This window comes from Electrophorus electricus, chromosome 13 (genome assembly GCF_013358815.1).
Source record: "Electrophorus electricus isolate fEleEle1 chromosome 13, fEleEle1.pri, whole genome shotgun sequence".
Taxonomy (NCBI): domain Eukaryota; kingdom Metazoa; phylum Chordata; class Actinopteri; order Gymnotiformes; family Gymnotidae; genus Electrophorus; species Electrophorus electricus.
Genome location: NC_049547.1, coordinates 17,415,600 through 17,432,697, shown reverse-complemented (window position 1 = coordinate 17,432,697; position 17,098 = coordinate 17,415,600). Strand labels below are relative to the sequence as shown.

The following is a 17,098-nucleotide window of genomic DNA, read 5'->3' as shown; positions in this document are numbered from 1 at the left end:
TATCTTATTAATGCACTATTGGGCAGAGCTAGGACAGGCCTGTCATGGTAACCACATCGCTGCAAGCTGCACATCAGCTGTAGCCTTCTGCACAGCATGCCATTATGCACTGGGTAGAGTGCTCTGTTAAGCACACTGTCTCTGGGCTTGTCACTCTCTTTCTCACCCACACACACACGTTGCCACACACACACACACACACACACACACACACACACACACACACACACACACACACACACACACACAGTGTACTTCTTTATGAAAAACTGATTTTCCTGGAAATATGTATAAAGATGCATGATCTGTGGCATATATGGCTGGTATGATGTAAGCAGTATGATGCAAGCAGGATGATGTAACTGATAATCTTACACATATGGGGATGTTTCAAAATGCTCCGAGCTTCCAGTCAGGTTCTGCTTTGTACTTCACAGGCACTGAGTGAGTGGGAGAGAAATTGGGGAATGGATCCGGTCACTTGCTGGACACCCCTCTCTACACCTGTAGCCCAGCCAGAGAACACCAGAGATCAAAGATATCTGTAGACACCCTTCCTGTCTCTTTTTTTCTTCCTCTCTCTTTCTCTCCTTCTCTGGGGATGCTTCAAAGGTAGTGGGGTTATGCTGGCAGTTGGTCACTCCTGCAGGGTCAGCCTGTTTGCAGTGCCTTTCCCATCCTGCCAGGCTTTTGCCCTGCCCGGGTGTGCCACTGGGTCTGCTGCCTGACTACTGTGATGCGCGCTGGGCATGTAGGGGCCTCTGGGCTCTCAGGCTGTAAGGGGGCCACACTGCAGCAAGAGAGGAGCTGCAGCTCAGATCTACAGGGTAGAGTGTGTGTGTGTGTGTGTGTGTGTGTGTGTGTGTGTGTGTGTGTGTGTGTGTGTGTGTGTGTGAGTGTGTGTCTACTAATGTTGCTCCATTAGAGAGAACTGTAAGCCACCTGCAAAGGCTCCATCATCGGCTACGCAGATCCACATGCAAGCCGAATTAAAGTAATGCATGCACACACAAACATGCACATATCTATTCACTGAAAGTGGATACAAAAGTACACAGACACACACACATGCAAGCCATAGTCCCATAAATTAGGTAGTGGTCTTTTTTTCTAAAATATTTTCTAAAATATTATTATCATCCGATTATGAAATGATTATTATGACTTTTCTATAAAAGGAATTCAACTGTGACCTTTTTTCACCTGTGTATCAATATCAAATTATTTAACATTCTCTTTTTCCATCAGCATCCACTCATTTGAACCTTTTTGGCTCCTTCACTCAGGCCGAGGGGCTGTGGTAACATATAATACCCAATGACTTGGCTAATATTACCTAATACAAAAATATATGTACACTTTTCATGATCCAAATATATATATGAAAATATATTTTATATATATATATATATATATATATATATATATATATATATATATATTCATGCAGAGCATCTCTTGAATCGTCAATGGTGCCCTCACCTTTCTTTAATCATGTGACATTTATCTACTCTCATAAAACACTTGTGAGATTTTGCCTTCAATAAGAATGAGCTGTTGAATATTGTTCATATTGTTTGAAGATAGAGCGGTTATCTGTACACCAGCCTCCTGTCCCCTTGTTCTGCATGACTCTGAATAGGACTACAAGTAGATAAAGGAATTCCTTTGGTCCCTGGAGCCTGAACATGCTGCTCACCTAATCACCCACCTGCTGGTCATAACGGCAGGCAGAGGGGTGGGGGGCTTCGTCTCTTATGCCAAACCTGCAGAATGGTGTTCGGAGACCTGGGATTAAAGGATCAACAGTTGGGTGTTAAGACTTTTCTGATATGATCTGCACAGTGTTACAGGAGTTGTCTTCTTTATTAAAATTCAAATCAATGTCTGCAGCGCTGAATTCATTTTCTTGTTCAATTAAGTGTCCTGAGCGCATTGCAGTGTGCATGCACACACACACGCACACGCACACACACACACACACACACAAATACATACACACAGATGGGCATGTGCGCACACCTACACACACACAGACCCACACACACACACCTCAGATTCAAAAGTCATACATGTGAAATTTGCATTTGCACAATGCACAAAATATAGCAGGAGCATACACTATAATCTCAGAAAATGTAAAAAAAAAAAAAAAAAAGATTCACAGGTTTACTCTGGGTTTAATGGTTTACTGGTTCACCAGAAATGCAGCCATCCAGTTTACATTCTCCCTTTTACTGAATTCTGCATACAGCTGGAAGGTGGGCTCCAGCACACTCTCCAGTGTGTATTTGACTTTGAAGTAAACGTGTGCAGAGCCAAACAGGCAACAAGACTGGATGACAGTGATGGTTTCCAGTGATAGCACTGTCAAAGACTAGGCTTGGTGATGTCGCTGCGGAAATCATGCGTCAGCATGAAGTAGTCATTGTTTATGCTCCAGCAGAAGGTGTTAAACATGCCATTCCTATGGTAACTGACATCCTCGACAGCTGTGTTGCCCGTGTCATTGATTGCGGGAGGTGTGGGTTAAGAAGTGCCTGGTGAACTATGTATTAGTGTGTGTGTGTGTGTGTGTGTGTGTGTGTGTGTACTGGGCACAGGTTTTGTGTTTCAGTGGTGCTGTGTTTCATGTTGTTATTAACACATTAAGATGTGTGATATCTCACTTTTCTCCTGTACCTTAACGTGTCACCTATATGTGTTGATGGGGTTACTGGGGTTACTGCAGGTCTGCAGTTGAACAAAAAGCCCTTGGGCTGAGAAGACCTCACATGTAGGAAACTAGTGGATATAAAGTAGTATAATTTAATATAACTTAGTATGCACACACACACTCACATACACACACACACACACACACACACACACACATACATTTTCTACCCCCCATGTTCGGCGATGTGCTGAACAACGGTCATGCTCTGACGAGCACAAACGCTCCGTGATTGGCCTTTTGCGATGCCCTAAGGCAGAGCTGCAGAAAACAGAGGCAGCGCTGCCAGAAGAGGCCGCGGTGGGAGATATTTGTTTGCTTTGACAATTTTTTTCTACGAGTGCAGCAAAACTGCATGGGTGAGAGCTACTGCACTTTTTCACGGAGAGAGAAGAATAGAGAAAGAAGCAGTCTCAAGGGAACAGGTGCTAGTACAAAAGGGGCTATTAGAAATGGGTGGATTGGGTGCAGAAAACTCATTGGTAGTTTGGGGGAGGCACCAAATCTAATGCAATCTGTTTCAGGCTTTTCACCATAAAGCCTTTTAGAGTTTGTATTTCTGCAGGAAAACCGGGCAGCTGTGTTTGAAATTCAAAAGACCAGTCACTGGCCGTCGAATGTCGTTCAAAGTCAGAGCCGTGCATTTCAATGAGTCGTAGTCCTGGTGTTCAATAAGCTCACCATGCTGCTTTCTACATTCCCTAGAGTGCTGGACTAAAATCAAACACCAGCAGGCAGTGTGGGAAAAGGAGGGAAAAATACCTGCTTCTTGGCAAGCATGTGAAACAATGAAAAAAAACCACAAGTCTTTATAACACAGGGGAAATCTAATTGTCTTATACTGTCGCGTTGCCCCGGCATCAGCCGCTAAAATCCAGCCACTGGCTTGTGCTGCTCAGGTCGAGGTAGAGGATGTGGGGAGGGGGTGTCAGAGTCTGGAGGGAGATCGTCTTCTTGTGTGCGAGGCTCCGAGTGAGAGGCGTAGACAATGCTCGCTGCTGCAGGGGGCTGGAGAGGATGCTCTCAAGTTTCTCAGCCCCAGGGCTCAGACTCATGCCATCCTCTCGTCCTTTATCCCTCTCTCTCTCCCCCTCACTCTGCCTTTCTCCTCACTCTGCCTCATTCTCTCTCTGCCTCTCCCTTTGTCTCTCTGCCTCTCTCTGCTTCTCTCTTCCTCTCTCTTTCTCTACTACTCTCTCTGTCTCTCTCTCCCTCTTTCTCTCTCTCTCTCTCTCTGCCTACATTACAGCAGGTAGCAGCAGCTGGAGTCAAGACTGCAATGTGTTGTCAGTTTTTAGACTTCTGGTGAGAGCATGGATGGATAGCAGAGGAACACACCTTTTAGAATTCAGTGAGAGACCCAGAGGGGTTTGAGAAGGTGCTGGATTGCGGTGAGATATTTTTCATCTCACAGGCTATAGAATGAGAAGGAATTCCAGAGTTCTGATAAATAATGAGGAAAAAATAACAAATGACTAAAATATCCAAAGAAAAAGGATTGTTAACACTCAGACACTTTTTTTTTGGCTTTACATTCTGTGTTTCCACAGCAGGTGCTAATTAATCTAAGATAAGCAACAGAAGCCAAACTGCTTCACATAAGCTAAAACAAAAAGAGCTTTTGGTCCTGCCAGCACCTGACAGAGACCCTCTGGGTCGACGGAAGTGGAGCACTGGACTCAGAGCACTGGGTTCATCCTGTCTATTCAAGGGAGCATTTCTTCATCATCCTGAGTGTGCTGTAACAAAGGCAGTTATATTTTCATGCATGTATGCTCCTTACAGACACCTACAGGAAGGTTTTGTTTGGGAAAAATTAGTCCACATGGTGCGTGTCTCTTTGCACTGTGTCAGGGAGGATTAGTGCAAACCTCAGCTGAAGTGGACTAATAGTTCATTTCTGTAGTGTGTAAATCTCTCACGCTGTGAGAAACACATACAAAGGGGAGTCTACAGGGACTGTCAGAACTGCAACTTGGGACAGTGGATTTAATACAGCACCTCCTCATTCTCCTCATTCCTGCCACTGTCTCTCTGGCTCAGACGGACAGCATGATCCCTCCCCTCACTCTCATCACACAGAACCCTTCATCCTCACATCATCCTCATCCTCAGTGTCACTGCCTTCAGCTCACTACTTATGCAGCTCTTAAACAAATGTTGCGTGTGATTCATCATAAGTGAAAACTTCACGTATGCATTGCATATAAAGTGTGAATCATGACGTCATGTATTGGATACACTTCACATGCACAAGATTCTAGACACAAAAAAGAGAGCAAATGGAAGGATGCTTGATTGCTGAGTGACTGAATGACCACCATCATTTACAGAATGTCTGCTTGCCAGCCTTTGCGGAAAATTCTGAACAGATATAGCTGTGGAGCTTTCTCTTATTTTTATAATCAGACACTATTCTGAACAGATATAGCTGTGGGGCTTTCTCTTATTTTTATAATCAGATACTATTCTGAACAGATTTAGCTGTGGGGCTTTCTCTTATTTTTATAATCAGACACTATTCTGAACAGATATAGCTGTGGGGCTTTCTCTTATTTTTATAATCAGACACTATTCTAAACAGATTTAGCTGTGGGGCTTTCTCTTATTTTTATAATCAGACACTATTCTGAACAGATATAGCTGTGGGGCTTTCTCTTTTTCTTATAATCAGACACTATTCTCTATGCATATTATTCCAAACTAGCCTTCATAACATTGTTTTTAAAATGCAACCATTTGTGGAATATGTTTAATAAACCATCTGTGTTTTGCTTTAAAGCTGCATGCAGCCTAATCACCTCTGTAAACTGTACAAACAGAACAAGTATGACTGTATTACTGTTTACAGTTTGATGTTGCGATTTCAGATGTCTTGCCATGCATGCTGTCTTGCTGTGATCAGTTCAAAACTACTTTGCAGTGGTGTCTCTGAAACATAGCAGTCAGACCCAGTTTGAAAATATGGAGCCAGTGCCCATCTTGGTGATTTTGTACTAAACTTGCTGTCTAAGCCAGGGATGCTAAGAAACCAGTGCTGCAGTCATATGAAGCTCAGATCTACTTAGTTTGTACCAACTTAGTTTGAACTTCGCACACAGAATGGGTTGCACATATATTCATGTTAATTGTCATAGCCATTTCAGGATGATTTATTTGTCTTTAGCTTTGGAGCATCAGGAAATGTCAGGAAGCTTCAGTCCATCCATAGAAGTGTGTCCATTCCTTAAAGCTACAATAAGAAGGTGACGGCATTGCTACTGACTGCAGGAGTCAGAACACAAGCCGAAGCAGCATTACTTAGCCTGGAGCAAGATAACAGTGGCTGTCCATCCAATGTGTCATCCTGTGGCATTGCTGTCCTGTGGTACCACTTTTGTGTTGTTGACCTCAAACTACTTCAGAGGTACCATATAACCAGCACCCCAACATTCTGACCCTGAATACATCTCTGGTCTGAAAAAAGTGGTACTTACATACTGTAAGACAAATTATTAGGACTACAGGACTATACCTGGACAGGTAACCTTAACCTTCATCAGACACCTTCTCAGTGATGCAAACCTCAACAGAAATACCTGCTTTGCTGCAAGCTATATGCCTGCATGCTCAGCAAAGTTAGCATATGGGTGCCAGTGGTATTTGCAATGTTACATGGTAATTTTAAAAATATGCACAAATCGCACTTTTGTGTGTGTATTAGTGCTGTTTTCTTCTGAAGGCCTGCCCTCCTTCCTGTCCGAGACACTGAAAAACACAAAACCCGAAGACGACAATTGACTACATGAGATAATTAGATAGCATCAAACTGACAGAGCACTCTCTGGTGCTCTTGTAACAGCACCTGCTATCACCATCTCACAATGAGCCCAGCAGAGAAGTTAAATAAGCTCTCAAACTAATTACGCCATCTGTGCAAGCCATACCATTTCTGAGGCTTAAACTGCAGGTGATACTCACCACAAACACAGGCAAGATGTGACAGGCTATTTGTGTCCACCTGGTACGCAAACGTGCCACTCCCCTGTTGGCTCTTAGCATGTCAGCGTTTAAGGACGTGCTTCAATCAATACTTTCAATCGAGGTTTTGCAAAACGTTGCAACTTCATTAGGAAGACGGGCTTCTGTTTTCTTCGGCGCCTACCTGCACCTCACATGTTGTGGCTGTGTACTGTGTATAGATTTCCTCTGGTGTGCAAGAATGCGCTAACACAGCTGCCGTGACTTAGGTAGCTCGGGCTGGGTTTGCTGAATGCAAAATCACATAGGGTTTCCCAATTTACAGCACATCTAAATGAGAATTGGGCCCTTATATCTCACCAGTGGACCTAAGCACCGTATAAGAACACCACAATCTTAAGGCTATTGCTTTCTGTAATTGTGCAGTTGAGGAAAAGGTGCAGCATTGCCAATTATTTTCTATTCAAAGTTAAATAGACAGGTGCAGTCTATAGGTCTATAGTGCATTCTGCTCTCCAGCACTTCTAAGACACTGGTAATGGATTTATGTGTTTAAGCAATGGGCCACTAATACACAAATTTGGCATGTAAAATGGCAACTGGATCTGTAGCTACATGCTAAATGTATTTCTGCCCAGGCACCCTGTATACTCTTAGTAAGCACTGAAAGGAAACTCACATGAATCAGATAGTTAATGTACCATTCCCTCCCATCACATTTCAACTTCGAAGAGCTCACCATTACAATCTCATATTTCCTCTCTCCTCTCTTCCACATGGTCCCAATGCTCTCTCTCTCTCTCTCTCTCTCTCTCTCTCTGTCTCTGTCTCTCTCTGTCTCTCTCTCTATTTCACCCTACCCCACAGAGAGCTGCCTGTCTATAGGCTGGAATGAAAATCGATGGTAAAGAATTATAGCACAGTAATGAACATGATCTTCATGTTTGCTGGGGGAGTGGACATCAGTTTGGTGCTTGCCCTGCTGTTTGCTGTGACCTTCCTGTGTGCTACAGGCTCCTGATGAGTCAATCTGCAACCCGACACAGAAGCTTCCGGCAAAAACTATTGGCACCCTTCAAAGGCTTTGGTACCCTTGTGAGTTCCTGTAATAAACTGCAACAAAACCCCTTTTGAAATAATATGAGACAGATGGTGGAAGAAGCCTCCATACTTCTGTTTGTTGAAGTTTATAAAAAGGCATAAAACTTACCAATGGTAAGAAAAACCACTGGACAATTATTTTTGCCAAAAGTACAGCATCTAAATGCTGGTCCCAGGAAATTTGTACAGGCCACTTTTTTTTGCCAAGGCTCAGCTAGTGCCATTACCTTGCTTGAGGACACCTTCTGTAGCCCATCTGATCTTAACCATTAAGTCTGAACTTTTCTACCATAACACCAAAGATGATAGCACATCTTCCCCTGCCGTACCCTGGCCATAAAGATAAGTACCGGGAGGTACCAGCACAAAGCTGGATTATGCAAACACATGAGAGAGTGTCACTCTGACGGTGTTGCCTGAGAGATGCATTTCTGGCATGACGAGGATCCTGGTAGGGCATGCTCTTCATGACTTCTGTGTGATAAGATGCCTGTTTCACCATTACACCCATGTCGCCTTTACCTAATGTGTCTAATGTAGTGTGCTCGGTGTTTCGTGAGGTGGCTGAGTGGTGAGTGGAGCCTACCGTGCCTCCACATCCACTCCCCACATAATACGGATATCTCCCACCGTGTCAGGGCCTCATGTGAGAGAATCTTCTGCTCATACACAGCCATTATGAAACAGCTCTCTGCACCTCCACATGTGTCTCAGTGCAGAGAAAGTGACCCTGGTGCAGAGAGAACATGAGTCATGCTGTTCTGTGTTTGAGAGGGAGAGAAACTGAGAAAGACAGAGACAGAGCAAGGAAGAGAGAGAGTGAGAGAAAACAAGAGTACTAAGGAAAGATATACACAGAATTGCTTCTTGTACTAAACATTTTCAATGAAATAGGTCAAAAGCATTACCAAATTCAAGGTATATTTGTAATGTCCTTAATCTACATCTCTAACAAGCTAATGGCTGAAATCATTATTGAAGAACAGAATTCTTGAAGAACAGTAGTTAGCCATGCTTTCTGTATAAGAATGAACACTCCTGCGTTGTCTGGCGCTATATTCAGAATGAATACTATTCACTGTGTTTAATTTTAAATATAATTAAGCTTTGATATGCTGAAGTGCTGCTTGATTGCACAGATGAGATACACACTGGTTAATTAATCACGTCCCTCTTTGTTCTCCAGGTTTCTGAACCTGATTTACAATGGAAAAACTGCTTGTCTGCCTGTTGGTTATTGGAATGGCAGTGAAGGCCCAGATCTGTCCCAAACGCTGCGTCTGTCAAATCCTCTCCCCCAACCTCGCTACACTCTGTGCCAAAAAAGGGCTGCTGTTCGTTCCACCGAACATTGACCGGCACACGGTGGAGCTGCGGCTCGCTGACAACTTCGTCACCAGCGTCAAGCGGAAAGACTTTGCCAATATGACCAGACTGGTTGACCTCACCCTGTCAAGGAACACAATAAGCTACATCACGCCATATGCATTCGCAGACCTGGAAAACCTGCGCGCCTTGCACCTGAACCACAACCGTCTCACTCGGATAGGCAACGACACGTTCAGCGGCATGTCCAAGCTCCATCACCTAATCCTAAACAACAATCAACTGACCCTCATCCACCTGGGAGCCTTCAATGACCTTCTGGCCCTGGAGGAGCTGGATCTGTCTTACAACAACCTAGAGACAATTCCATGGGAGGCTATCCAGAAGATGACCAGTCTGCACACGCTCAGTCTGGACCACAACATGATCGATTACATACCTGAAGGTACCTTCTCTCTCTTACAAAAGCTCAATCGCCTGGACGTGACCTCCAATAAGCTCCAGAAGCTTCCGCCGGATCCTCTGTTCCAGAGGGCACAAGTGCTGGCGACGTCCGGAGTGCTCCATCCCTCCTCCTTTGCACTGAGCTTCGGAGGAAACCCTTTACACTGTAACTGTGAGCTCCTCTGGCTTCGGCGTCTAAGTCGTGAGGACGACCTGGAGACATGCGCTACTCCACTTCACCTCACCGGGCGCTACTTCTGGTCTATCCCAGAGGAGGAGTTCCTCTGTGAGCCACCCCTTATCACCCGTTACTCTCATGAGATGAGGGTGCTGGAGGGGCAGAGAGTGACACTGAAGTGCAAAGCCAGGGGCGATCCTGAGCCAGCCATTCACTGGATATCCCCTGAGGGCAAGCTGGTGTCGAACTCCTCACGTACTGTGGTCTATAACAATGGCACTCTGGATATCCTGATCAGCACAGTGAAGGACACAGGCTCTTTCAGCTGCATCTCCTCCAACCCGGCTGGGGAGGCACACCAAACTGTGGACCTGTTGATTATTAAGCTCCCCCACATTAGCAACAGCACCAATAACATCCAGGAGCCAGACCCCGGCTCCTCTGACATCTCCACCTCCACCAGGACTGGAGCCAATGGCAGCAACCACACCGGAGACACAAAGACGAACCCAGACAAACGGGTGGTCATAGCAGAAGCCACCTCTTCCACTGCACTCATCAAGTTCAACTTTCAGAGGAATATACCTGGAATTCGTATGTTTCAGATCCAGTACAATGGCACTTTTGATGACTCCCTTGTTTACAGGTAAGGAAATGCTATCATCTGTGTGGCTGCAATAATCCCTTTGTCATTTAGCTGATTTTGATGAATATTTTATAAGGCAAGATGTATGAACTTTATTCAAAAAGTGAAAGAAACCTTGATTTGCATTTGCTCTTTGTAATACTGCTACATATGCCTCTTTGAGTTTTCAACCACAATCTTCATTTAGAAGAAAAGCCAATAAGGGCAATTATCTTAACAAGTGCAGCTCAGTTCTATTGCCAAACAATTGAGGGGGTAATTGAATGGGAGATTAGCAGGAATGTAAAATGAGCATGTTCTTCCGGATGACATACATGGCTCTCTTTAACTGCTGTGACCTGAAAAGTTTCTTTGTTTGAAATGGACTTTAGTGTTCCAGGTCAAAAACCAAATGTGCAATGTTTATTTATTATTTATACATTCATTGATTTTGCAGATGAATACACACCATTGCATTTTACTGCATAATCAAGCTTGTAACTAGAAAAAAAAAACAAATACAAGTGAATATATTTGGCTTCAGTGGCTCTGCAGAAATGACTAAATCATAGTGGTGGCCATTTTGCAATATACCATGCACACATATCTAACGTGAAACAGTGTACTCACTATCTATAGAGGAATGTGGAGCCAATGGAACAATCTAATGACAATTTCTAATAAGAAACATTCAACAAAGGGGATTCGTGAGGGGGATTTCTGTAAGAGTTCATATAAGTCTTTCCTTCATAACATGCAGAGGTTGTTCTGATTCTCAGAGTGCTGCTGTAATGGAAGTGGTTGCTGGAGATTTTGCTCACGTAATTGCTTTTTCCAGACCCTGAAAGTAAAGTCTTATGATTGTCTCCTTTTGTGATTGCTAAGTGATACACTACCAACTCATTAGCTATGTCAAAGTTCAGATATTATGACCAGCTATTACTAAGCTAATAGCTTGCTAAGGTAATACCTTATCTCCTTTAGACTTATATGTGTAAGCATATAAATGTAATGCTGTATCTCTTCTGACAGCCGATCCTCAAACTGCTCCATTTTAATTTCGCACTATTTCTGGATTTCTGGTTTAGATTCTGTTTGGTTCTTGAGTTCTGGTTCAGGTTCTGTTTGGGCCTTGTGTTCTGGTTCTGTTTAGGTCTTGAGTTTTGTTTCTGTTTAGGTTTTGGAACCAGTGGTGAACATCTAAGGAGGCAAGGGAGGCCTCACTGCCTCAAACTACAATAAATTCAGTCATATTGTATAATATTTTTAATCGCCTGATCATTTCTATGCCAAATTTTAGAAAATGTTTACAATTTATAATACCTTCCTGTTATGGTAAGCAGATTTTAACAAATAACTCAAACTGAAAGTCAGAGGAGGCTGAGAGCACACAGTTTCCTTTAATAGGTAAACAGGTCAATCAGAATCAAGATTCAAACACTGCAATGTTATTCATGTCTCATAAAAACACTGCTAAAATTCCAAAGGGAGGCAAAAGTCACCTTCTTCCATATTGATAACCAATCATATTTGGGTAATATTAACTATACAGTGTCATGTGTGATTTGATATACTCTATTTTCTTGGAACCTGCATAGCACATAAAATCATATGTAGAGCACCAAAAATAGAATAGCATTGCACAACCTACCTACATAACCCATAACAGCTACCATATTGCACAGAGCCACAGTATTGCACAATGCCCTTGGTGCCACACAGTTCCCTAGGCCTGATTGTTTAAAGTCTTAATTGAAGCTGGCACAAATCAGTGCTTGAAACAGTTTACACCCTGACACGCTATAACTTATGCTTGAGGGCAGGAGCTAATACTTAGGAAGAAGTATGTCGGATGTGTCAGCCACTATTTTCTGTGCACATCTGAGTGTGGAATAGAAATAAACAGACTAGAGGGATTAAATTCCTTTTCCCCCTAGATCTTCATGGCAGTCTTAATGAGGGGGACAAGCTGAGATTTTAACTGTAATGATTAATATAACATGCCTGTATCCCATAACTGATCAATATTTCTAAAGTTGCTCATGATCATGCGTTCACGTTTTTGACTGATCACACAATCACATGTCCGACCAATCATGTGATCATGTTTCTGACTGATCACGTGCACCCTGAGCCTTCGCAAGAACTATAACCTCTGCTGTGGCCTGGAATATAAGCACAAAGACTCAATGTCATTCCAGGTGAAGGTATCATCAATATCATGTGAGCCAATGAACTTCAAGAATCAGAATTAATGCCAGCTAATCACAATTAATGCTACTATACATGTCTAAAGAGAATTGGGCCAGATGCTAGGAGAGATACTGTTCATTACATGGGTTAATTGTTTTGGGTTTTTTAATTAAGAATAAGATTGGCATAGAAACGGGCTGTGCATCAACTGCTTATTTACATTGTATTGCATGGACATTAAACATTTGAATGTAAATAAGCTTGCAGAATTAAAGGATGGCATATTCTTTCATATACCAATGAGTATCAGCATGCTCTGACTATAGTCATCTTAATACCACAGAGGTCAGCTTATCTGCTACATCAGAGTCATTCAGCCAGAAAATTGCGTTTGCCTTGAAGTTGGGTATATATATATATATATATATATATATATGGGGATGGGACTCTGAGCGATACTAGATGTTGGTCTGCTTGTACTGGGTGGCTCACGCAGCATAGCTTTTGTGTGCGCAAGCTTCTTCATGCCATTAAGTTTAATTCCTTTAAAGTTTTAATCAATAACCACAGCAACTATCACATCAGGTTTTCCAACATCAAAATCCTTGGACCGTCCCGAGTGCTGGGGAGTGCAGTTTAGCCTTGAATTTAATTAGTTTAGAAAGTCCAGATTTCTGATTGACCAAAGATGAGGCGCTGAACTTGTAGTTATAGCAAACTGTTTATTAGAGCAAGTTTCCAGATGATATTCATTCAACCGGATGTGGTTGGCTACAACCAAACTACAACAATGGTGCACCCTGTAGCTCGCAATCTAATATTAACTTGTGTTATTCTTGGAATGGCACCTCTTATATCACACAACCATTACTTGAACAGTTTATTATAATATATGGAAATAAACTCAGAATGCAGTGTTTCAGCAGAGTTCATATAGCTTACTTCCTTGTTTCTGCATGGCCTGTGCACAGCAATGAGATGTCTATCCACAGTTTGGTTTTGTATCTTGCCCTTTATCTGATCTTGTTTCTGGAAGGACAGCCGTTGGTGCTTCCTGCATGCATACAGCTGCGTTTATCGCGGCCCCAGTGGCATGAGGCACTGGAGTTTGTGATGAGCTAAGCAGCTCCTCTCCATCTTCAGTACCCTCCACGTTAGTAAACTCGGAGCTGTGAATCCTGGCGCAGCTGTTTCAGCAAATCCTGACAGAAGCACTGAACGTCAGGGGAGCCATTTTTGTTTTCCATTTAGCAATGGTTTGATCTCGGCAAAATGTATCTTAAAGGCAAGGAAAGAAGTAAAAAAGAAAAAAAAAACAGCAGGCCTTTTCTTTGTGTTATTAGGCCATTATTTAGCAGCCTCAGCCCCTGTGCCTACTGCAGAAGTTTGTCAATGTACTGCGGCTGATATCATTCATAGTAAAATGTCTGGGAATCTGTATTGGCAGATATTTGCCACCATTCCCTGAGGATGGTATGTGTATTGCCTTAAAGTCAGTTAATCATTCTGACAATTCTAACTGATAACTTTGATTCGCACTCATTGCTTCAGACAGGAGATAATGCCTGAATTCCGGAAATATGTTTGATATACTTTAATAAATGAAACAAAACCAAAACCATTTGAATTCGCATTTTGAGTGTGTGTGTGTGTGTGTGTGTGTGTGTTATCCGAGCACCCCGTTTGACTCCATAATGCACTCTATGCGTTGGAAGTGCCCTGAAATTGCAATTCCACATTCGGCCCGATTCGGCTGCGAATGCGATTGCCTACGTTCTTGCGCAGTTTCTTCTGAAAGGCTTCTGCGGCGATGGCTAAAGCATGTAAACCCATTTCCAGCAAGAGCCTGTGTGCTCAGAATCCAATTGGTCTGCAGTGGGAATCACACAGTCATCCTTTTCAGACCTCTGAATGAAGCGAGTGTTTGTCTGGCTAAAGGGGAGATCGGGGGCTGGGGGAGGCACTCGATAAGAGATGGCATTGTTCACGTCTGGAGTGAAAGGCTCTAAGAGTGATAGCCGACCCTGCAGGTACTGCAGGACTCTAACCGCGAGATAGGAACTACACCAGATGTACACTTCTGAGATTATGGGATTAGAACAAGCCTTCAGCAGAGCACACACTAAATAGATAAGAGATATTCCTGATACCGCCATCTGCTTTGCCTGCTTATTGATGCGTGTCATGAACGAGATGATGTTTTCCTTCTACGCATAATCTGAATTAATTTTATAGTCATGCAACCTCAGTTGATCTGAGGATTTAAAAAAACCCATTCAAATTATATATATTATTCAATAACCTATAATTGTATAAATATTTATTAGTAGCTGCATTAGTCATTGCTCCTATAGAGTGGTACTGAGAACCAGAGATTAATAGGAATCAAGGAACAAATACAGAAGCTGTTAAGTGCAACTATACCTCTTACGCATGTTATCCTGTGTGCTTTTCTAATACTACTCTGTGTTCCCTAATCCTAACAGAATGATCCCACCCACAAGTAAAAACTTCCTGGTGAACAACTTGGCAGCCGGGACCCAGTATGACCTGTGTGTTCTGGCGATCTATGACGATGGGATCACATCTCTGACTGCTACTCGAGTGGTGGGCTGTGTGCAGTTCACCACTGAGTCGGAGTACCTCAGGTGCCACTTTATGCAGTCGCAGTTTCTGGGAGGTACCATGATCATCATCATCGGTGGCATCATCGTCGCCTCCGTCCTCGTCTTCATCATCATCCTCATGATCCGCTACAAGGTGTGTAATGGCAGTGACCGGGCCAAGGGAACAGCAGTCACCAGCATGCACTCTCAAACCAATGGGGCCCAGGCCCAGAGCTGCGCTGTCACTCCCTCCGCATCGAAGCATGCCACCCTGGGGTCAGATGGGGCCTGCCAGAAAGGCATGGCTGGCCCTCCGGACTCGCTGGCCCACTCCTCAGAGACTGACATTCCTGACTGCCCCACCACTGCCTCTCAGGTGAGCCCGAGCTGGCCCGCGGCCACTTCCTCGGGGTCCCTGAAGCCAAATCGCAGGCCGGCGCCCAACCCAGCAGCGGCTGCAAGCGCCGAGGCCCAGACGGAAGTACTGCCCGGCGCTGAGACTCACAACACCAACCGCAACAACTCCACCGCCCTGCAGCAGCCCCTGCTGCCTGGCCCATCCTCTGGCTCCGCCCATGGCCCCATCCTGTCCCTCCCCTCCCGCTTCAAAGACACCCCCATCCTGAGGAGGGCACACCCCCGGCCCTCTGTGACCAAGTATATGACACTGCCGACGGAGGGGGTGAGAGCAAAGCGCAGGTATTCTCTAAACGAGGACTTGACCAAACACCATTGCTATCTTGGCAAACAGAAATTTGGGAATATGTGGTCCAAACGGAGTCTATCTATGAATGGAATACTTGTCCAGATGGGGAATGTGGATATAGATGGTAGCAAAGCCATGTATTCCAGTTCAGAGTGGATCCTAGAGAGCACAGTGTGAATAAATGGGGGCTAGAGACAGTGTGCCACTACATCTTAAGAGTGTGCGTGTGCATGTGCATGTGTGCGTGCGTGTGTGTGTGTAAGTTTGCGTGTACATATGTGTGTGTTTATGAGTGAGGTACACAACTGTATGTACTACACTAGTGTGTGTTTGTGCGTACATAGTATGTGAGTCTATCTGCGTGTCAACGGGTCTGAGCATTTGTATGCATGTGAGTTTTGCATCATTTTTTTTTTCTCTCGTTCCATGCCACCTTTTCTGTTGCATTTTGTAGTTTTTAATTGAAAGGTACCTGAAAGCCCATGGAGAAAGAGGATGCCGGCTTGGAGGGAGTTGCACCTGTGGATCACGCTGACAGTCACCTCTAGTACCATAGCAACTGCCACCATAGCAACTGCCCCCTGACCCTAACGCTTCCCTTCCCCATCCACCCACCTCCATCCTGCTCTTTGAGCATCTTGGTGAGAGAAATTGGTGCCTTCCTATGTTCTCTTGTCAGGAGCACCAACTGGAAATGAGCTTTGGCCCATAGGGAATCTGGACTGAGTGCAGCCAGAGATATTTCACAAAAAAGCCTTTCTATTCAAGGGAATAACATTTCCTGTATACTACACAGACGCTGAAAACGACAATTAAAGACTTGAAGCTTGGACCTGTTATTAAATTGATATTTTTTAAAGAAAAAAATCAAGTTTTTTTTTTTTTTTTTTTCGGTGACACTGATATTGCCTTTATTTGAAGGCACAAAAAAAAAAAATCTGTGTACAGAAAGACAACATCTACTGTGTTGTTATGTTGTGTAAAATAAAAACAAAACAAAAACAAAAACAGAAACAAAGGAGTGTAATTAAGTGATGTTGTGATCCAGGCCAAACAAATTTCATTAGGAGAACATAATTTTAACATAACACTCTGAACAAGGGCCATGTAACCCCACCTCAGTGTTTCAGTCTGTCTAATGTGAGCAGCAGTGCAGATGCTACAGCTGCAGAGGGCCAACTGCGAGCCTTGTTAACCTGAACTTCACTTCTACCATGGGAATCACTCTACTGCAATTATAACA

The 17,098-nt window shown here is 43.7% G+C and overlaps 1 protein-coding gene across 3 annotated transcripts in view; it reads left to right on the top strand.

The window, feature by feature from the left end:
• Positions 1–16,844, top strand: part of lrfn5a (leucine rich repeat and fibronectin type III domain containing 5a) — a 33,042-nt gene extending 16,198 nt beyond the window's left edge. For all 3 annotated transcript variants that reach the window (XM_026999835.2, XM_026999834.2, XM_026999836.2), the window contains exons 2-3: positions 8,964–10,371; positions 15,030–16,844. In XM_026999835.2, coding sequence (XP_026855636.2) covers positions 8,984–10,371; positions 15,030–16,032 — 2,391 coding nt within the window. In that variant the 5' untranslated portion in view covers positions 8,964–8,983 and the 3' untranslated portion in view covers positions 16,033–16,844. The remainder of the gene's footprint in view (positions 1–8,963; positions 10,372–15,029) is intronic.
• Positions 16,845–17,098: the final 254 nt, after the last annotated feature.